A 21,292-nucleotide genomic window follows, 5' to 3' on the forward strand; every position below is an offset into this window, starting at 1 on the left:
CAACAAGTCACTGCATCTTCCTTAGCTTCCTCTTCTACTAACTTGCAGGAATGTTGAGAAATCTGATACAATGTTCAGGAATTGTCATAATCCTCATTTATAATGTTTGGCAGTCACTTTTTTTATGTGTGTGTGATGTTGGGGGTTGAACACAAGACCTTGTGATAGTCAAGTGCTCTTCCACTGAGCTATACCCCTAACCTTGGCATCCATCTGGTTATGCTGCTTTTGGTCTGTCTCCCTTGACCTATATATTTCAAAGAACTCCCCATCCAGTCCCCTTTTTATGTTCTAGGTAGATAAGTCCCAGACCCTGAACCATTTGACAAGTTTACATTGACTTTAGTTCTGGTGAATCCAATAGTATAACACTTGATTGCCTCCAACTTAGCCTTGTGCTCCCTTCAGATTATCTAATACAGCTCTATCATGGGAAACCACTTCAGTCCACAAGTCCATCTCTAGTGCTCCCACTTGCTGGTTGAGCATGTGCATCCTGGACTCCCTTCCTTATACCTCCCTGTGAAGTATACTGATCTCTTTTCTGTGATCTGTAATAATCTTTTCACCAATCTTGTCTGTCCTTCACTGTGTCACACCTGACCATACCAATCCTAACTTAAATACCTCACTTAATAAATCACAATAGTAATAATGGGGGCTAATGATCAAGCTTTATTTATCTTGGTTCCCCCAAGAGCCCAGCCACTTGACAGGACCAAAGCTAAGGTATTAGGGAACTCATTACATGGAAGATGGCCAATGCAGATACCTGGGGTCTCCTCCAGGACATTTCCTCTCTGCCCTAGATGCCATCTGAGATGGATGAAAATGCTAGAGCACTGGATTGCGAAGTAGGAGACTGAGGAGCCAGCCTTCACTCTGCCACTAGATCTTTAGGCCACTCACTCTGGAGGTCTCCTCTGAGGCCTTGTTGTATCGTCTTCAAATGAAGAAATGTGATCCTCTACTAATACAACTCAAATCATGCCACCTCCCTGGATATAAATGCCCCATTGCCCTCAGGAGAGAGGATAATCTCACATCATAAGACTCTCTACTATTTGGCCTTACTATCCCATCTCTCACTCCTGGCCCTCTCAATCTTTAAGCCAGCCACCAGGAATTCTTACAGATCTCTGATACACTTTTACTTAGGGCTGCTGGTATGGGGCTGTGGAACTCAGTGGAGATTAGGGTAGAAGATAGAAATTCTGGATTTCAAAGTATGCAGATTGGGGCTGGGGCTGGGGCTGAGCGGTAGTGCACTTGTCTGGCATGTGTGAGGCACTGGGTTTGATTCTCAGCACCCCATATAAATAAATAAAGGGCTATCAACAATGAAAAAAAATTTAAAAAGTATGCAGATTGTAAGTAAAGATATGGGACTAGATGAAATACCTAGAAATAGATAAGATTACTTAGAAATCCTGTCATTTAGAGAAAGGGTCTACACACTTCACATTTATTTTAATGTATACCTTCAGGAAAATTAAGTATGTACCCTCAAAATATACAAATTACAGGGCTGGGGATGTGGCTCAAGCGGTAGCACGCTCGCCTGGCATGCGTGCGGCCCAGGTTCGATCCTCAGCACCACATACAAAGATGTTGTGTCCGCTGAAATCTAAAAAATAAATATTAAAATTCTCTCTCTCTCTCTTAAAAAATATATATGTACAAATTACACTTTATCAAATGTGCAAAACTACTCAGGAGGCTGAGGCAGGAGGATCCCAAGTTGGAGGCCAGCCTGGGCAACTCAGGAAGACCCTGCCATTTAAAATAAAAAGGGCTGGGGATGTAGCTCAGTGATTAAACAATTGCCTAACATGTGCAAGGCCCTGGGTCTCCTCTGAGGCCTTATTGTATCATCTTCATATGAAGAAGATACAATAGAAATGTATGGCAATTGCATGGCAATTAAAAAAGGAAGGAAGGAAAAAAGAAAGATACTTTAAAAAGGATGACTTAAACCTTTCAGAGACTTACTACTGCACTGCAAATTGAGTCCAAGCAACTCACCACTGCAAAGCCTATACCAGCCATCCAGGACCCCCTGGTCCACTACATGACAGGCGAACTAGTTTTGTCCTTTCTCTAACTCACCACATTTTCTCTTTGTCACAAGGATTTTGAGCTGTCCCTTTCAGCTTGTCTTGCCAACTATTCCTTCTGCCTAGAATACACTTCTCCACTTTGCCCATCATTAGTTCACCTTCAATAGGACCCCCAGGTCTTCCCATCTAAAGGGTGGGGGTATCTTCTATAGCCCAGCTATTCCATTGTTGTTTTCCTTCAGTACATTGCACAACTGATATATTTGGGTGTTTTGTTGTTTAAAGTCCATTTCCACTGCTAGATGGGAAACTCCATCAGGGAAAGGACATCATCTGTCTTGCTCATGTCTGAACCTTCTTGTGTGTCTGATACAAGATCAACACTGGTTTACTTAATGCTGTCCTCCCAAACATCTTCCAGTTCTCTCCATGCTGTGCCAGTCCAGTCTGTCTTGCCAACTTTTCTCATTTGTTTCCTGCCTAATTCAGAAACTCAGCACACACTGAAGACTCATGTTGTCTCCAAACCCTTCCTCTCCCCACCTCAATCTCTTTGTTCATTATATGTCCTCCATACAAGAGAGGTCCTTTAAGGATCACCTCAAGTAGTGAAGCATTTTCTGATTCCCCAATATATGATATTATTTCTGCTTTACACTGCAAAGTAGTTTATAACTAATGATACTCCTCCTGACCTGCTTTGTTTTAACTCTCCACTTTTACAGTAAGTTGGTGAGAAATTTGTAGAATGACAGAGCTGAATCACAATCCTACAGTAATCTTCAAATTCTAGTGAACATCAGAACTACTGATAAACTTTGTAAAATGCAGGCTCTCAGGTGCCAAAAGGTTTCAGTAAGAATCTGCATTATTTGGAGCATTCCTTATGACTCTGATGCCTGCCGGTTTAAGAACATCAACACAAGTTAACTTGAACAGAATCCCCAGAACCAAGGCTCAATGATAAGTGTTAGAAGTGTTAGAACTTCTTCCAGGAAGAAGTTCAAAGGTTGAGATTTCATGCTCCATAAGGTTAAATGAACAAAAATTTCGAAGTTCTTCATTTGCTTTTCTCTTTTAATCCCCTTTCTACCCCAACTTTCCCCCAAATTACCCAGATATATTAGTAATTAAACAGAAGAGACCTCAAAGAGCCAAGGCAAGCCAGCCTATGAGTAACAGGCTCCCTCCCACCGGGCCCAACATCTGGATGCTAGAGTCTCCACTCAGAGCCTGGTAGTAAAAGCTGGTGCAGAATAAGGTGGTTCCAGAGGCTAGCAGCAACCCGGCCTGAAGGAGAAAATAACAGAACAGAAGCTTGTAAGAACTGTAAAATAAGAGTGGATAGGCTTGGTCAACGTTACGTAGAGGGACAGATTACCCAGAGAGGCTTTCTGCAATGAGGTACCCCTAAAAGGGCCAGGCTGTGTATGAAATGGTGTTTGTTGGTCTTATCAAAGAGCTGTAAGAAAAAGAGACATGGGGGACTTCATAAACAACACAGGAGCCAGGGATCCCACTGACACACAGGACCAGAATTGGTCTCTTCCGCCCACACCCTCCAAGTTCCAGCTTGCAGCTCCGCTCCCTCAAGTACCCACGCTACAGTCTTGTGGCCCTTGCTGCTTCCAGAAATCCACGCGTTTCGCCCCCACCCACAACTTTCCTCGGGGACCCCAGACTTTTTGCCTTCATAAACTAGGAAGTCGGGGAGATCCAGAGCAGTTACTTCACCTCCTTCCAGTAGGCGTCCGAGAACTGAGCGCCTGTGAAGAAGAAAGGCAAAGGTTACCAGACCAGATCTACTGCCAGAACCGACTGTCCCCAATCCCGGGGGGCCCGGGCAAACCTTGGTGAAAAAGGGCGCCCCCCAGGAAGCTTCCGGTTGGTAGAAACACATATCGGGCAGCAATGGGAACCAATTAGACCAGCTGAGAGACTTTTAAAGGTTTAGGGCACCGCGGGCTTGTGCGGTCGATGGGAAGCCGGGACTTCTCATAGGCTCCGCCTCTGCACCAGACCCCATAGGTCGCCCCCAGCACAGCCCAGCTGTATCCCCAGCCCCCTGACCGTGCGCCCCGTAGGAAGCCAAGCCGAGGGCCCCAGCTCCGGACAAGGCACCAAGGCGGCGGAAAGCAGCCCCAAGTCCGACCATGGCTACGGTGGTCACGCGCGCGAGGAACACCGCCCAGGCCACCCAAGAGGCCAGCCAATCCAGATTGCCCATGCAAATAGAGTCCACAGGTGCCCAATCAGGGCCGTGCTCATTTCAGCGTCCAGGTCCTCACCCGGGTACTTACGCCTTTGTAAAAAAGCTGATGAGTGGCGAAGATGTCTGGCGGGCAGAGAAACTAGAACCAATTAGGAGCGGAGGAGCGGAGCTCTGGGGAGCAGGGTTGAGGGCGGAACTAGAGGATTTGCGTCACGGATTGGCCCACTTTCCAAGTTGATCACCTCCTCGACCCCCCCCCCCCGCCGCCCCGCACCTCTAGCTAATTTCCGAGGATCCCGGTCCCCACTCAAAGTTCCGCCCCTTTTCCCACAGGCTCCTCCTGTTCAGCTTCAAATCAGACCCACTCCCAAAAGAGGTGGTCTCATGGACACCCAAGCCCCACCCATAGCCACCAAACCCCACCCACTTTAAGAATGACCCCGCCTCCTTGCCATAGGCCCCGCCTTCTTCGTGTGATGCTCCGCCTCCTGTAGTTCAGATCTTTTCCCCCTCCCTAGACTGCGAGAGCCCGGAGGGTGGGAGATCCGGGGGAATGTCTCCACCCTGCCCCGGGTGGCTACGTCCATCCGTCCGTCTGTCCACTCCCGCCCCCTTCCACTGTCTCCAATCCCCCCACACTCCGGAGGGCGGGCGGGCAGGCGGGTGCGAGCAAGGGGTGTGCGCCGCTCTCTCGGCAGGGGGCGGGGGAGGCGGCCGCGCGGTGACGCGCGGGGCTGCTGCGGCTGCTCCGCCGGCGGATCATCACTCTCGGGCTGGGATGGACGCGGGGCGGGCGGGCTCTGGCGCGCGGAGCCAGGAGTCCGGGCCTCCCGGCTGCTGAGCGTCCCCCGAAGACTACTCCCACCCCCGCCTTCCCTCTTAGGAGCCGCGTCGACCTCTGCCTCGAGGCTCCGGACTCGGCTCCCGCCCTCCTCAGACTCCCCGGACCTCCCCCTCCCGCCCGCCCTCGGGATCGACTAGATCCCTCCCCCTCCCCGAGGATTCCGGCTGGATCCCTGCCCCTGCACCGCGGATCCTGCGCTCTGGGGCCCCGGGCCCCTGGGGATTGCCGTGGACTCCTCCTCCAGCATCCGATCCCTTAGGATCCTCCGCCTGGACCGCCTTCTGGTCCCTCGAAGCGGGCCCACGGAGCCAGTGGATCTCCAATCCAGTCCTGTCCCGTTGCTCCCTCCTTGCTCTTCCGTGCCCACTGCGGGGTTCCCTGTTCTCGGGCTCCCCCTGATCCCATCCCCTAGCTCTCCTTTTCCCGGGGATCGACTGGATCCCGGCCCCGCCCCCCGGGGCTGGGGCGATCCCCCTCCCCCGCCGGGTGAGGCGCTGCGGGCGGGGGCTGGGCCTGCGGGGCCGCGGGGGCTCAGAGGCCGCCGCCCCCCTCTCGAAGCCCGTCCGCCCCCCACTCGGAGCCCTGGATGGAGGCACCACGGCCCCAGGGCTGAGCCAGGTAGGAGCTAAGCCAGGCTGGGTGGAGGGGTCTGCGTGGTGGTCTGCTGGGGTCTCCTCTCCCCATCTCCCTCCCTGAGCCTGGTTTCCCACAGCCTGCTCTGTCTGCGTGTCTCCGCCTAGGGATGCTCTCGCCGTGTCTCTGCGTCTTGGTCTCTTTGTCTCTGCCTCTCTCCAGTCTATGAATGATCCTTTGAATGGGCCCACAGACCCCGTGTGTTCCCATCTCCCCCTCCCCCTCCTTCTCCCCTTCCCGGCCAAGCCATTTTCCCCACTGCGGGAAGGGGGGGGCTGCGGCCTGAGCCCCCGTCCCTCAACTCTACCCTGTTGGGGGAGTCAGGCCTGGGCTGGAATGGAGAGAGCAAGGCAGAGGGATGGGAAGAAGGAGGGGGAGCAAGATGTGATAGACAGAGATGGGGAGAGAAAATGGGGGAGACTGAGATAGGGGAAGACAGGAAAGAAAGAGGGAGCTTGAGAGAGAAAATTGAGGAAGAAATTTGGAGGAGAGAGAAAGAGAAATACCAAGGAGAGATGTAGAAGAGAAAAATGGGAAGAAAAAAAAAAAAAAAAGACCGCGGGGTGAGAGACTGAAGGCAAGAGCTGGAGCAAGCTGGAAGAGGCCAAGGAAAGATGCTCTGAGGGAGCGCTATGGAGAGGAGAGAGATGTTGGGGGAGGGCTCCAGTGGGAGGGAAGTAGGGAGAGAAGCTGGTTGAAGGGGAGGAGGCCAGGGTCCAAAGTACCCTGAGGGAGAAGGGGTGACAGAGGCAGACTATCTCATGGGGGGAGAAAGAGGGGACAGCAAGGCCACAGTGTCTGAGCCTAGCCTGGCATAGGAAAAAGATCCTGGAGAAGCCAACCCCAAGTCCCTTCCAGGGGATGGGGGAACAGAGCTTAAGAGGATCTGAAGAGGGGGAGGGCATAGCTGGGTGTGAGTGGTAAGGATTCCTGTGTCCTCATCTCTGGAATAAATTGACACCTGCAGAGAGCCACCCGCGAGCTGGCGCCTGGCTCTGAAAACCCCGCGTCAGCAAACAGCTCAGGCGGCTGGTGGGGGGCAGGGGGGCTTGCTGAAATGACCTGGGTATCTGCCCCTTGGGTCTGATCTCTTCCCTTGTCCTGTCCCTGGTGCCCTGAGTACACAGGCCTCAGAGCAGCAATGGTGGGGACGCTGGCAAGGGGAAGGAAAGGGGAATGGATGGGATGGGAAGAGAGGAGAATAAAGCTAAGGTTTGCCCCCAGGACATAGGTCAAAATGCAGTGAAAGAGGAGGTGTCTGGGGTCCAGAGCTGTTCAAGATTGTGGGAGGGGGCAGTCAGTAGGCTCATTTGATGCCTTCAAACCACTTCAGTGCCCCTTCTCTCCAGTCAGAGGCCTGGTCACTAGGACTAAACTCTGATTGGCTCGCAAGGGGGGCAAGAGGCGGATCTTTAGGGTTCTCCATGCCCCCAGATTCCCCTTCCCCTCAACATATATACTTCATCTATGCTACTATTGGGGAAAACTAGTATTCAGACTCACGCCTCTGCCCTCCCCATCATGCCCTGAATGGACCCCACAACTAAGCCAGCCCCTTCCCCTCTTCCTCCAGACACCCCCTCCAGGATTAAAGCTGCAGCCCCGTTGCCGAGGTAACATTGCGGGGCAGCATCCCGTCGCCCGGCAACCGGCTGCAGGATCACGCATCTGTCCCTGGATTTGCCCCTCCAGTATCGCCTCTCTTTTCTAACCCCTGCCTTGAGGTACCCCAACTTATGAAGAAGGAAAGGAAGCTGGGGAGATAGGAGTCTCAGGGTTGCAAAATCCTTAGGGAATGACATGAAGGGGAAAGAAGGAGCTTGGGTCTGTTCGGTCCCAAGAAAGACCCAAGTCTGGCCCAGGGTGGGGGTTCAGTGCCATGAAATTATAGCTCAGGAGTAATTACACGTATAAACAAACCCGCCACTTCCTGCTAATTAATGACTTGGTATTTTTATTTTCTCTTCCTTGTCTGTCTCATTCCCTCCCAGGGAGGTGGGGACTGGGACTCCTGAGTCCCTGGGGAGAGCCTGCCTGGGAGGGATAAAGAAGCTGGGAAGGGACTGCTGGGTCTGGGGAACTGGCCCCTGGGTCTCCACCGACTTTGTACAGGACCTTTACCACATCTGACCCCACCTCTAGCTTGGGACCCTGCTGAAGAGAGAAGGGCTGCTGGGGGGAGGGAGGAGGGGCCAGGGGCCTGTGGGTGGAAGAAGGGTGGCAACTTGGTCTGAAATCCAAGTCACTAACCACTTGTCTCTTCTGTTTCCCCATTCCTTTCTGTCCTCCCCATCCAATTTCCTTTCCCTTCTTCCACCTCTCCTCCGTATTTTTCTGTCTGTCCGTCTGTCTGTATCTTGCACACCCTGTCCCTCCTGTTCTGCCTCCCGCAGGTCGGGCCTGCCTTCACCTTCTTCCACCTCGTTTCCCTTCCCCACCCCTTGCCCCCTCAATGGAGAGGAACAGACCCCTTCTCTGTCCCGTCTAACCCAGGTCCCTCCCCGCCCCCTTCCTCCCTCCTGTCCCCCGCCCCCTCCTCCCTCCTGGGGCGAGGGGGGCCTCCCTCCCTCTCCCCCCCCTTCTCTCTCTCTCCGAGGGGGGGGGTCCCGGGGAGGGAGGGGGGGTCCCCCGATCAGCATGTGGCTCCTGGCGCTGTGTCTGGTGGGGCTGGCGGGGGCTCAACGGGGGGGAGGGGGTCCGGGCGGCGCCCCAGGCGGCCCGGGCCTGGGCCTTGGCAGCCTCGGGGAGGAGCGCTTCCCAGTGGTGAACACAGCCTACGGGCGAGTGCGCGGTGTGCGGCGCGAGCTCAACAACGAGATCCTGGGCCCGGTCGTGCAGTTCTTGGGCGTGCCCTACGCTACACCGCCCCTGGGCGCCCGCCGATTCCAGCCTCCTGAGGCACCCGCCTCCTGGCCCGGGGTGCGCAACGCCACCACCCTGCCGCCCGCCTGCCCGCAGAACCTGCACGGGGCGCTGCCGGCCATCATGCTGCCTGTGTGGTTCACCGACAACTTGGAGGCGGCCGCCACCTACGTGCAGAACCAGAGCGAGGACTGCCTGTATCTCAACCTCTACGTGCCCACTGAGGACGGTAAGGGCGCGGGCACAAGGCCGGGTATCCCGTGGACACAGCCCACAAACACTCACACACAGACCCTCAGGCACTGGCCCACCTCCTAGCCCCTGAGCTGGGCCTTGGTGGGGGCAGTGAGGGGCAGTATGTCCCTATACCTCTGCACACCCTCTGAGAAGTAAGGGTGCCTGCCAGGTTGCTCCAGCATCATCCCACACACAACCACCCTGGAAGTTCTTTGTGCACTCGGAGAGCCATGGTAAGGATAGCAGGCACTAGGCTAGGCTCATCCACCCTTTCCCCAAAGAGGCACATAGTCAGGCACCAATCTCAATGTAGCCACTGGGTGTTCAAGTAATCAATCCATCACCTGCTCAGAGCCCCCTCCAGCCTTGCTTCACCTGCTGCTTCTAGGCCTGGGCTTGGCATACCTACTTTAGCTATACTACACCTCAAGGACAATGTGGGCTCTTCCTACTCACCCTTCCCACCCCAGGCAGCCTGAAGAGGTATCCCTCTATCATGTGGCCCCCATAGTCCCTAACCTGATCTGGTAGTGGCTCTCACACCCTCTTGTGGGAGATTTCTGTCTCGTAAAAAATTCTTATGAATCCCTGAAGGAAAGCTTCTTGCCAAGGGCACCTCCACTCAACACAGCCCAAACTTCCTTCCTGGAGCTGACCAGCTACTGTTCAGGTTAATGAATTCCTGTCCACTACAGGACTGCTTATAGTTCCAGCATACACCCCCAGACAATTCTCCCACCAACCTGCTGCACACCAGGATTAATCAGAACAATTTCCCACTTGTCTATGATAGAGGGTAACTGGCAGATTCAAGCTATCCCAACAGACAATCAGCACAAGGAGCCCCCACATTACCCTTCTGACACCCCATCATGATACTCCAAGACATGCCAATACCTCCACAGAGCCCTCTCCATGCTGTTTTAAACAACCAAATACCTAGGCCATTGGGTACTCAGGAACCTGTAACTCACATCATGTCCTCAAATGTCATAATAGACTGAGTCTCAACTACTCAATACACGGAGCATGTTCCCAGCCATCATATACATTCACCATTTGCTTCAACACCCCACAGATCCCAATTCCCAATGTATTCACAGTGTACACATGCCTAACATTTCCTTGAAATTGTGTGTCCCATCACCCACACAGCCTGTGTTCCCCAGTATCCCTAGATATATAGAGATCATGGGCCCTAGCAACATACACATATACCTTATAGCCCTGTGACCCCATACCTGGACAATGTGCTCCAACAGATTACTTGTGCCACAGTCTCCAACACCCTCAACACTTCTTACAGATTGTTTGCCATACATCCTATCTAGAGATCACCTGTAGCATCCCTCAGATGGTAACAACACCTGAGGGATGGTACAGATCAACTCAAACACCTTGCATCTGCATCCAGAATCCTCTCATGCCAATCATAGAACAACTCATGCACCGCAACCCACTCATATCCACTCACAACCCACTCACAACCCATATAGACAATCTACCCTGTATCCCTCATTCCATCTGTGTACCTAACCTCCTAACTACCCCTCTCCATGTAAACCATGCTCCCAACAACCTATACACACAGTGCACAGAAACTTTGACTTTAATGCATCCAAATTCTAAGTATCCTAGCCAAGCAAGGTTGGCTCATCCCAGCCACTCAGGAGGAACTTCAAGTTCAAGGCCAGCCTGGGCAACTTAGTCCCTGTTTCAAAATAAAAAGCAAAAAAGAACTGGGGCTAAGGATATAACCCCTGGGTTCAATCCCCAGTACCCGAAAAAAAAAAAATCTAAGCACCCTATTCCCTCATAGACCATTTATTTACTCCCGCATACTCCATATGTCCTCCCCAGTTTCTTAATAAAAGGAACCATGCTTCACAAGAAAACTACACATTCCTCTCCCTCTCGTGGACCACTTATCCCAATGTCTTGTGAGTCCTTTACCCCCAAACCTCCAGACTGTCCATCTCAACACTTCCTGCTTGTGGACTCTCCACTTCCACACTTTTACATAGGTTCTACCCTATGTTCTTCCCCCAGTAAAACACTCAGTACTTTCCACCACTGGACTGTCTACCTCAACACCTCCACACAAATGATTTGGCCCCTGGCCCCACAACACCCATGCCCACACCTTCTATATTTTTAACTATTGCTTATTGCAGACCTGCTTGGAACCTGACACATTCAGGTGATCTCACTGAATATTCACACCAGCTCTGGGAGGAAGAGGTTGACTCAAGCACACACACACACACACTCACTTCATTCTCACATGCATGCATGCCCTGCTGACTTCATCCTCATCCACACCCTCTCTCAAAGAAGAGGCCCTTTTCCCAGTAGGTCCTCATGGGGCCATTATTGCCAGTAAAGGACAAATCTTCTAGAGCTACCCTGGGCCTTGCAGACTCCACAATCTATCCAGGAAAAAAAAAATCACCCGGGGAACCCCCTGAGGCCTCTAGGTTCTAGCTGTCCCCTAACTGATCCCCTAATCTGAAATAAGCCTGGTGCTAATCTCTGAGCCTAGTATGGGGCCTTTTCCTGATTCTGGGCACACCTTGTGCCACCCAGTACCCTCTGCCCCTGGTACCTTGGGTGCTAAGGTGGCTCAGGGCACTATGTTTCCTGTTCCCTAATTGTGGGCTGAATCCCTCAAGTGGGGAGGAGGGCTTTTTGGCAATTGAGCAGGGGCTGGGGGTGGTCCTGGTCGGAAGCTCTCAACTTTGGTGGGAGGAGAGGAGGCCTGGGTAAGGGATGAGGTTGGTGGGAGTGTGGAGGGATGAGTTGGAGTGGAGGGCAAGACCTGATGACCCCTTTCCCTGCTTTGCCCACACTGAGGAGATGGGGTGAGAAGCCAGGCCAGAGTGTGGATGGAAGAGAAATGCTGGCCGGTGAGGCTGGGTAGGAGGGTGGGCAGCCTTATCTGACCTTCCCATAGCCCCCCAGTGGGGAGCAGAGGGCTTCTGAAGGCTGTGAGCAGCAGGGTGGGCTGCCCTCCAGCCCCATCCTGCCCTCTGCCCTCCAGAGCTGTCCAGAAGGATACAAAGTCCTTTCTGCGCAGCCTCTCCTCTTTACAGCCTGGGTGGGGCAGCAGGCAGTGCTTGGCTGGCCCTGAAGGGGCCTTGTGAGAGGTGGCCTGGGTGGCAAGCTGGCCTTGGTCTCCTGGGGTTTCCTCTCCCCTCCCACCCCACTCTAACATCCGTTTCATTTCCAGCAATTAGCAAACACACCAACAAGCCAAATCCTTTCCAGCCAAGTCAATATGTCTTAAGACAGGCCTCAGCCCACGCAGGCACCCCACCCCCCAAAACCCACCTTTTCTTTGGGGCATGACTTTTTCCGGGGAGGGGAACAAAATTGGGTTGTAGAAACGTTTTTCTCTTTTCTTGGTTTCTTTTTCTTGCAAACAAATTTTGCTTTTTTTGGCTTATTTTTTCTGCCTCCCCTCACCCTCCCCTTTTCTGCTTTCTCTCCTCCCCTCCCCATCCACCACCTCCCCCGACCCCCATCTTTCCCCACAAAATTGTCCTTTTTTCTCTGTTTTGTGTTCCCGGTCTTAGGTCCGCTCACAAAAAAACGTGACGAGGCGACGCTCAATCCGCCAGACACAGGTAGATTTAAAAATCCCGCTGCTGCATGTGGTTGCTTATAAGAGGACTTTCATGGCCCTGCCCCTAACTAAATGTCCCCACAGCCCTCAAGGCCCCTCAGTTGTTCTCCCAACTAAAAAAAAAAAAATGAAAAAGAAAAGAAAAGAAAAATTTTTAATAATTAGAAAAAAGAATTATGAAAACTTCAAACGAAATTTGAACAATGTTGGACCCACTAGAAAACCTAACCATGGCAAAAATAAGGTGGAAAAAAAAAATTGGAATGTCAGAGAAACAACAAAGAATTGGATAAAATATTTAGACTTTGAAAGAAATTTGGATTACTTTGAAACTTGTGAAATGTAATATTTGGAAAAAAAATTTAATTTGGAGCAAAATAACATTTGGAAAAAAATTTTAAGTTGGCAAATTGATGACACAATTGAAATATTAAGAACCTGCTACAATTTCTAAAAGCCTGTCAGACTCAGAAAACGCAAACATTCTAAGTGAATCAAAGAATTTGGAAATTTTTGAAAAACAGGGCCCAATATCTTGAAGTTTCACCACAAAATTTTGAAAAAAAAAATGCAAAGAACTTTTTTCTTTTTTTCCAAAATGGAGTTTTTTGTTGTTGTTGTTTTTTCTTTTCTTGTTGAATCTGCCCCAAGAGCTTCTTGCTTTTTGGTTGTTGTTTTTTTCTTTCTTTCTTCTTTCTTGATCCTGTTTTTTGTTGTTGGTTTTGAATTCTTGTTGCCCCAGCCCCTCTTCCTGCTCCTTCCCTTTCTGACTCCCCTCCCCACACACTGGGAAAAGGGTACGGGGAGGGTTGGGGAGAACCAAAGACATTTAGAACAGGACCTTGAAGGGAAGGAGAAACTACTGGAAAGTCAGAAAAAAAAGGGAGAAGCGAATTTGGGGAGGACACAGAGAGGAAGCTGCCTACCTGGGAGCTCTGGCTGAAGAAGTCCAGAGACTATAGAGAAAGCCTAAGAGGAGACAGGAAGCTGGCTGGTACAAGTGACGGGGAATGTCCTAGTGACCTGCAGACTGACCTGTCAGAAAGTTAGTTTTTACCAGGATGAGAAAGATGGTGAGGTGCTGGGGACCAACTGTGGGGACCTAGGCCTGGTTCCAGTTGATGGAGTACCCAGGCAAGTCAGGCATGGCAGGTGCTAAGACACAGGAGGGCCTGTGGGCCAGGGGTGATCCCAGCCCTTGGCACTATGCAGATCAGGGGGGAGCTGCAGAAGAGGGAACTATCTAGCTTGAGGACCTGGCAAGCCCTCTCAGACTCCCACTTTCTTCAGGAATTTCTCACCTCTCAGTCCTGTCCTGAGTGTTTCAAGGGCATACTGTGTGTGGCAACGATTAAGGGATCCTTTGGGGAGATGGCAAGAAAGAAGTTTAGTTCAGGACCTAGGGCTCAGGCCAGTTTATGGGTGTCTAAGACTCAGAGCTGCACCCTGGCTTCATTAGGCAGGCTCTTTCCCACCCTGCCTCCTCCTGCCACAGTAATTAGGCTGGGGGTTGCTATGGTAACTAGGGAGGTGACCTAGAAAGGAATTAGGGCAGGGAGGAGACCAAGCCCCCAGGGACCCTAGGGCCTGACACCCCCTCACCCACAGACCAGGGTGCCATGTGGAGCTTGAGGCCCAAGGCCTGACTCTGAGGAAATGGCAGGACCCTCCCAGCACTTCTAACCCTAGTTCCAGCCCGAGAGCACTCTTTCCAGGTGCAGGAAGGAGATTTGCCGCGTGGGGAGGGGGTTGCTGGAACCAGCATAGGCCCTGAGGAGGGCCACTTCCCACCCCCGGCCTCTGTTGGGCTTCTTGGAGGTCTGCCCCACATTTGGAAAAGTGATTGGGGACAGCCTGGCCAGGGGTAGTGAGGGACCTTTCTCTAGGGCTAGCTGTAGGGGGAGGGAGGGGAATCCGGTCTTGCCCCCCAGGGATGGGAGTGACAAGTCCCCTGTGCTCCTGGATGGTCCTTAGCAGACCTGGGAGCTGGGTAGTGCTGCTTCTGGTCTGACTGTGTCCTTATCCCCAATCCCCTGGCCCACCTGCTGCCCCCTCCTCACGCAGATATCCGGGATTCTGGGAAGAAACCTGTCATGCTGTTTCTGCACGGAGGCTCCTACATGGAGGGCACCGGGAATATGTTCGATGGCTCAGTCCTGGCCGCCTATGGCAATGTCATCGTAGCCACGCTCAACTACCGTCTTGGGGTGCTCGGTGAGGGTGGGCAGTCAACTTTGGGGGGAGCGGGGTCTGGGAGGTAGGCCTGGTGGGCAGTGCTCCTCTAAACCCAGCAAAATTGCTTCTGGGCTGGATTGAGCTGCCTGGAAAGGGGGTATGGATGTTGTGACACCTCCAGGGAGCTCCTTTTCTTCTTCTACCCTCAGGTTTTCTCAGCACTGGGGATCAGGCTGCAAAAGGCAACTATGGGCTTCTGGACCAGATCCAGGCCCTGCGTTGGCTTAGTGAAAATATTGCCCACTTTGGGGGTGATCCGGAGCGCATCACCATCTTTGGGTCTGGAGCAGGGGCCTCCTGTGTCAACCTGCTGATCCTCTCCCACCATTCAGAAGGTACCACAGCCTGCCCTGCTTCCCATAGCTCTGACCCTACCTGATCCCCCTTCTGGTTTTTGCTATTATGGCATAGCCTGAGGTCATCTTGCTCTCCTGCCAGGACTGTTCCAGAAGGCCATTGCCCAGAGTGGTACCGCCATCTCCAGCTGGTCTGTCAACTACCAGCCACTCAAGTACACGCGTCTGCTGGCAGCCAAGGTGGGCTGTGACCGGGAGGACAGCGCCGAAGCTGTGGAGTGTCTGCGCAGAAAGCCTTCTCGGGAGTTGGTGGACCAGGATGTGCAGCCTGCCCGGTATGGGGGTGGGAGAGGGCCAGGTCCAGGCCTTCACTTCTCCTTGCTGGTTCCAAGGAGGTTGAGGTGAGAGGTGCCTGTGGGCATTCCACTGGGCAAGGAGAGGTGGGCTTCAGGCCCTTTTACTGGCCTCTTAACGGCCTTTCCTCAATGGAGGTGGCCAAATAGAGTGAGCACAGGGTACCATGAAACGTTTCTGGAAGACTTCTGGAGAGGTCAAGTGCCCTGAAGGACTCTAGGAGGTCTTCAAATAGGGGAGAAGGGTTTTCCAGGGGGTACCTGCATGTGGGCCTATAGGGCCATGGGGCAAGACGAGGCCACTGAGCAGGTGATGAGACCCTGCCCCCTTCTCCCTAGCTACCACATTGCCTTTGGGCCCGTGGTGGACGGCGATGTAGTCCCCGATGACCCTGAGATCCTCATGCAGCAGGGAGAATTCCTCAACTACGACATGCTTATCGGTGTCAATCAGGGAGAGGGCCTCAAGTTTGTGGAGGACTCTGCAGAGAGTGAGGATGGTGTGTCCGCCAGCGCCTTTGATTTCACTGTCTCCAACTTTGTGGACAACTTGTATGGCTACCCGGAAGGCAAGGATGTGCTGCGGGAGACCATCAAGTTCATGTACACAGACTGGGCTGACCGGGACAATGGCGAGATGCGACGAAAAACCCTGCTGGCTCTCTTTACTGACCACCAGTGGGTGGCCCCAGCTGTGGCCACTGCTAAGCTGCACGCTGATTACCAGTCCCCTGTCTACTTTTACACCTTCTACCATCATTGCCAGGCTGAGGGCCGGCCAGAGTGGGCAGATGCAGCCCATGGAGATGAGCTGCCCTATGTCTTTGGTGTGCCCATGGTGGGTGCCACTGACCTCTTCCCCTGCAACTTCTCCAAGAATGACGTCATGCTCAGCGCAGTTGTTATGACCTACTGGACCAACTTCGCCAAGACTGGGTGAGGGCCAAAGGGGCTGGTGGGGCTGGGTGGGGCGCGCTGCAGGCTGAGGCATCCTCACCATCCTTGGCTGGTCCTCTGTCCTTCCCTCCCTCCCTTCTTCACATGGCCATCATTCCTCCAGGAAAGTACTTGCTCTTGCTGTCTTTTGCTTAAGTGAGACCAATTCAGACATTGCTGAACACCTTATCTGTACCAGGCACTGAGGTGAGGGTTAGAGATTCAGCAGAATTAGACAGAGAGGTCCCTGTTCTTTCTGGGGGTGGGCTCAGTTGGTAGCATTAGCTTGGTATCTTTCTTCCTCCCTTGGCCTCCGGCCCCCACTCTGTGCTCTGCTTCTGTGTGACCACTGTGGTCTGTGTCTAAGTATGTAAGAGTTTGTATCTGTCTGTTTCTATGCCTTGCCACTCTCCTGAAATCCACTGACATTTCTCCCTTTCCCTCTGTCCCTCTGTCCTCTTTTTGTTTTTCCTCTTCCTTTATGATACTGAGATCAAAATCAGGAGACACTAGGCAAGCACTCTACTATATCCCCAACTTTTATTTTTTTTATTTTTTAAAATTTTTATAGTTGAACATGGACACAGTACCTTTGTTTTACTTATTTATTTTATGTGGTGCCGAGAATCAAACCCAGTGCCTCACATGTGCAAGGCAGCAAGCGCTGTATCCATGAGCCACAACCTCAGCCCCTATCCCCAACTTTTAAATTTTATTTATTTTGGTACTGGAGATGGAACTCTGGGGCACTAAACCACTGAGCCACATCACCAGCCCTTTTTATTTTTTATTTTGAGACAAGATCTCAGTAAGTTACTTAGGGCCTCAATATGTTGCTGAGGGGGGCTTCGAACCTGGGGTCCTCCTGCCTCAGCCTCCCAAGTTGCTGGGATTATAGGCATGCATCACCACACCCAGCTCCCACAACCCTTTTTTTTTAATATTTATTTTTTTTTAGTTTTCGGCGGACACAACATCTTTGTTTATATGTGGTGCTGAGGATCGATCCCAGGCCACACGCATGCCAGGCGAGCGCGCTACCGCTTGAGCCACATCCCCAGCCCCAAAACTTTACATTTTTTCTTGTTTTTGCTTTTTGCATGCTACTGGGGATTAAACCCAGAGAGAGGTGTTTTACCATTTAACTATACCCCCAGATCTTTTTATTTATTTATTTAGTGGTGCCAGGGATTAGAACCCAGGGCCTTGTGCATACAAGGCAAGCACTCTACCAGCTGAGCTATATATATCCCCTCCCACAACCCTTTTTAAACTTCATTTTGAACCAGGGTCTCACTAAATTGCCCAGGGTGGCCTTGAATTTGCGATCCTGCCTCAGCCTCCCAAGTACCTGGGATTATAGGCATGCACCATAGCACCTGGCTCCTCTTCCTTCTTTGGTCTGTTTACTTTATGCTGTCTCTGTCTGCTGGCAGCTTTTACCCTGGCTGTCTCTCATATATTTTTGTCTCTCCCTTTCTGTCTCTCTTGGTCTCAGCTTCTGCCTCTTATGGCTCTCTCTTGGTCTGTCTCTGTCCCTCTGACCTCATCTCTGGCTGTCTCTGGTGATCTGTCTTTATCCTTTTTGTCTCTTTGGCCCTGTCTCTGGCAATTTCTATGTCTCTTCACATCCGTGTATTGTCTCTACCTCTGTGACTTTTTCTCTGGATTTCTTGTTGTCTCCCTGTCTCTGCATCTCTCTCCTCTTCCTTCCCCTCTACAGCCCCACCCTCCTTGGAGCCTGAGCCTCACCCTCACTCCTCTTTTCCTTGCCCTCCTATGCCCACAGTGACCCCAACCAGCCAGTGCCACAGGACACCAAGTTCATCCACACCAAACCCAACCGCTTTGAGGAGGTGGTGTGGAGCAAGTTCAACAGCAAAGAGAAGCAGTACCTACACATTGGTTTGAAGCCACGAGTGCGTGACAACTACCGCGCCAACAAGGTGGCCTTCTGGCTGGAGCTTGTGCCCCACCTGCACAATCTGCACACCGAGCTCTTCACCACCACCACTCGCTTGCCTCCCTATGCCACACGCTGGCCTCCCCGCCCACCTCCTGGAGCCCCTGGCACACGCCGGCCCCCACCACCTGCAACCTTGCCTCCCGAGCCTGAGCCTGAGCCAGGCCCAAGGGCCTATGACCGCTTCCCTGGAGACTCACGAGACTACTCCACAGAGCTAAGCGTCACTGTGGCCGTGGGCGCCTCCCTTCTCTTCCTCAACATCCTGGCCTTTGCCGCTCTCTACTACAAGCGGGACCGGCGGCAGGAACTGCGATGCAGGCGGCTTAGTCCACCTGGAGGCTCAGGCTCTGGTGTGCCTGGTGGGGGTCCCCTGCTCCCCACTGCTGGCCGGGAGCTGCCCCCAGAGGAGGAGCTGGTGTCACTGCAGCTGAAGCAGGGTGGTGGCGTTGGGGCGGACCCTGCTGAGGCCCTGCGCCCTGCCTGTCCACCCGACTACACCCTGGCCCTGCGCCGGGCACCGGACGATGTGCCTCTCTTGGCCCCCAGGGCCCTAACCCTGCTGCCCAGTGGCCTGGGGCCACCACCACCCCCGCCACCCCCTTCCCTCCATCCCTTTGGGCCCTTTCCCCCACCGCCCTCCACCGCTACCAGCCACAACAACACGCTACCCCATCCTCACTCCACCACCCGGGTATAGGGGGCGGCATGGGGAGGCCACCCTCCCCACCCCTCCCCAGCCTGGGCCACTCCAAGGCAGGGAGTAGGACTTGGCAACAGGCTTTTCTCCTGTGGAGTTGTCACACATCATCGAACAGTGTTAAGGTGGACATGGGATTCCCCACTGAGATGCGTGTTTTTCCCATGCAAAGAGGCCCATTCTCTTCTCTGGACCTGGGCCTTTGAACATTGGGGGGTGTTTTTTGCCCTCCACTGGGACACCAGTCTTCAGTGTGTGGAAATGTGGAAGTCTTTTCCCACATGGAGGTGTGCTTTCTTCATGAGGGGGTATTTTCCCATGTGCAGGGTGAGGTTTTTTTTGCCGCCCTGGACACATGTTGGCCCCCTCAAAGAATTTCTGCGGGGATTTGTACCCCAGAATCCTGTTTCCTCATGCCTTCTCCCACCTCCTCCCCCCTCCCACCCCCTGGAGACCCTGGAAGTGATGTGTTCTCATACAGTGACTCTTGGCCACCAGACAACACAGGGTGGTGCCTGGGGAGCAGCAAGGAAAACACAGGCCCCCCCTGCCTCCTCTCCCCCCTCCACCCCAGCAAAGCATGTTTCTCCCCCATGGCACAAGTCAGATGAAGCACGTTCTCCCAGGAAGGCCCTCACCTTCCATACAGACAGACACGGATTTCCTGCCAGGGGGAAGGGAGATCCGTGCATCCCGGTGCTGCCTGGAAACTAATTCTCCCATGGTCCAGGATACATTTCTCTGAGTGGAAACATGTTCTTGCATGTGGATGTGTGTTTTCCCAGGCAGAGGGTCCCTCTCTCCCCAGCACTTCCCTGCATCCCCCCCAGCCTCAGGCCCAGCACTCCTCACATGGCAGGTGGGAACAGACTTCAGATTAACCTAAGCTGAGGGGGATGTACAAACCCTGAGGAAAGGCTGGGGACCTCCCTCTCCCAGAGATGCTGAGTTGGTAGACAGGGAATGTGGCGTATGCCACCCACAGAGGCCATGCATGTTTGACCAAAGCCCTCCTGGGGCCTGAGGACAGCCTTTCCTTCAGTCCTCAGATCATTGCTCATCTGTGCCAAACTGGGTAGGTGGGATGGAGGAGGAGAGAAAGACTCAAAATGTGTCAAGGATTTCACAGTCCCAGGCTAGAGAAGACGACGGGAGCAGGTAGGATACAGGGTAGGGGGATGTGGCAGCTAAGGAGCCCCCCTGTTGTCACTCTGATTCCTGTGTCACCCCTCCCTCTCTGTCCCAGATCTCCATTCTCCAGCTCCTTCTCCCAGTTTGAAGCTGTCCCCATCTCAGGGTCAGACCAATCTTTTCCCCTACCCTTCTTTTACCCCTCCCCCTTGCTGCCAGGGCCAAAGGAAAAGAGCAATGTGTGTGTGTTTGGGGGGGGGGGTGGGTAACAGGGAAAAAGGTTTCATGGACAGCTTGGGGAATGAGGTCAGTTGCACTGAGGAACAGATGGAGGGGGCCATGGGGGACAGGGCTTGTTCAAACACCAGCAGGAAGAATTTGAAAGGAAATGTGTGAGGCTACTGCCCAGAGGTCCTTGGGTTTGTGCCTCTGAGGAAAAGAACCATGTAGGAAAGGGTTTTAAGGGCTGGATACAATGGCACACACCTGTATTCTGAGCAACTGAGGAGGCTGAGGCAGGAGGATTGCAAGTTTGAGACCAGCCTTAAGAACTTAGCAAGGCCCTAAGCAACTTGGTGAGACCCTGTCTCAAAATTTAAAATAAAAACAAATGTTGCTTAGTGGTAAGCACCCCTGAGTTCAATCCCTGCTTCAAGAAAAGAAAGGGTTTTATGGAACAACAATAGAGGAGGGTGAATCCTCAGCCTGCTGTATGGCTTTCTGTGGGATGCTACTGCCAAACTTGAGTAAGGGTGGGATGCCATCTTCTACTGGCACCCAGGTCCAGGATCCCTGGTTGTGAGTCCCAGAACATTGCCTCTTCACTGTCCCTTCTCCTACCTCCACCCATGGAAACGTAGTTCTTTTCTGGCCCTTTCCCCTGCCTGGTCTAGCTCCTCTTGGAACAGCCATGCCCTCCAAATGCTAGCGACCTGGGCCCTGAGCCCCGTAGGCAGATGCCCCCAGAACCAGGGCATGGGAGGGGGGCTGGGGGACTCCATGATTCAGCCACGGACTCCAATGCCCAGCCCCTCTCTCCAGAACAATCCCTGACAGTCCCATGTCCCCACCCCAACCCTTTGCGGCTCTGTACACATTTTTAAACCTGGCAAAAGATGAAGAGAATATTGTAAATATAAAAGTTTAACTGTTGGTTTTGCCTGCTCTTATGTTGGGGTGGGGGGCTCTGAAACAAGCCTTTGGAG

The 21,292-nt window shown here is 52.9% G+C and overlaps 2 protein-coding genes across 5 annotated transcripts; one reads left to right on the forward strand and one right to left on the reverse strand.

The window, feature by feature from the left end:
• Positions 1-652: 652 nt before the first annotated feature.
• Tmem256 (transmembrane protein 256) lies at positions 653-4,281 on the reverse strand. Of its 2 annotated transcripts, XM_058584886.1 has the most exons (5): positions 4,131-4,281; positions 3,795-3,826; positions 3,442-3,522; positions 3,206-3,350; positions 653-1,627 (listed from the first exon to the last, which is right to left on the reverse strand). In XM_058584886.1, the coding sequence occupies exons 1-4, from the start codon at positions 4,213-4,215 to the stop codon at positions 3,207-3,209; spliced, it is 342 nt and encodes a 113-aa protein (XP_058440869.1). In that variant the 5' UTR covers positions 4,216-4,281; the 3' UTR covers positions 653-1,627; position 3,206. The 2 variants fall into 2 exon arrangements, with proteins under 2 accessions (XP_058440869.1, XP_046317974.1); XM_046462018.2 differs by lacking the exon at positions 653-1,627 and having other exon boundaries at positions 3,117-3,350.
• A 737-nt stretch (positions 4,282-5,018) lies between these two features.
• On the forward strand, positions 5,019-21,239 carry Nlgn2 (neuroligin 2). Of its 3 annotated transcripts, XM_046462029.2 has the most exons (8): positions 5,019-5,734; positions 8,588-8,840; positions 12,424-12,474; positions 14,538-14,687; positions 14,858-15,043; positions 15,147-15,339; positions 15,697-16,293; positions 18,083-21,239. In XM_046462029.2, the coding sequence occupies exons 2-8, from the start codon at positions 8,735-8,737 to the stop codon at positions 18,954-18,956; spliced, it is 2,157 nt and encodes a 718-aa protein (XP_046317985.1). In that variant the 5' UTR covers positions 5,019-5,734; positions 8,588-8,734; the 3' UTR covers positions 18,957-21,239. The 3 variants fall into 3 exon arrangements, with proteins under 3 accessions (XP_046317985.1, XP_046317983.1, XP_046317984.1); XM_046462027.1 differs by lacking the exon at positions 5,019-5,734 and having other exon boundaries at positions 8,372-8,840; XM_046462028.1 differs by lacking the exons at positions 5,019-5,734; positions 12,424-12,474 and having other exon boundaries at positions 8,372-8,840.
• The last annotated feature ends 53 nt before the right edge of the window (positions 21,240-21,292 follow it).

This window comes from Marmota monax, unplaced genomic scaffold, assembly GCF_021218885.2.
Source record: "Marmota monax isolate L192 unplaced genomic scaffold, Marmota_monax_Labrador192_F-V1.1 WCK01_AAM20220418_F8-fsc00392, whole genome shotgun sequence".
Taxonomy (NCBI): Eukaryota; Metazoa; Chordata; class Mammalia; order Rodentia; family Sciuridae; genus Marmota; species Marmota monax.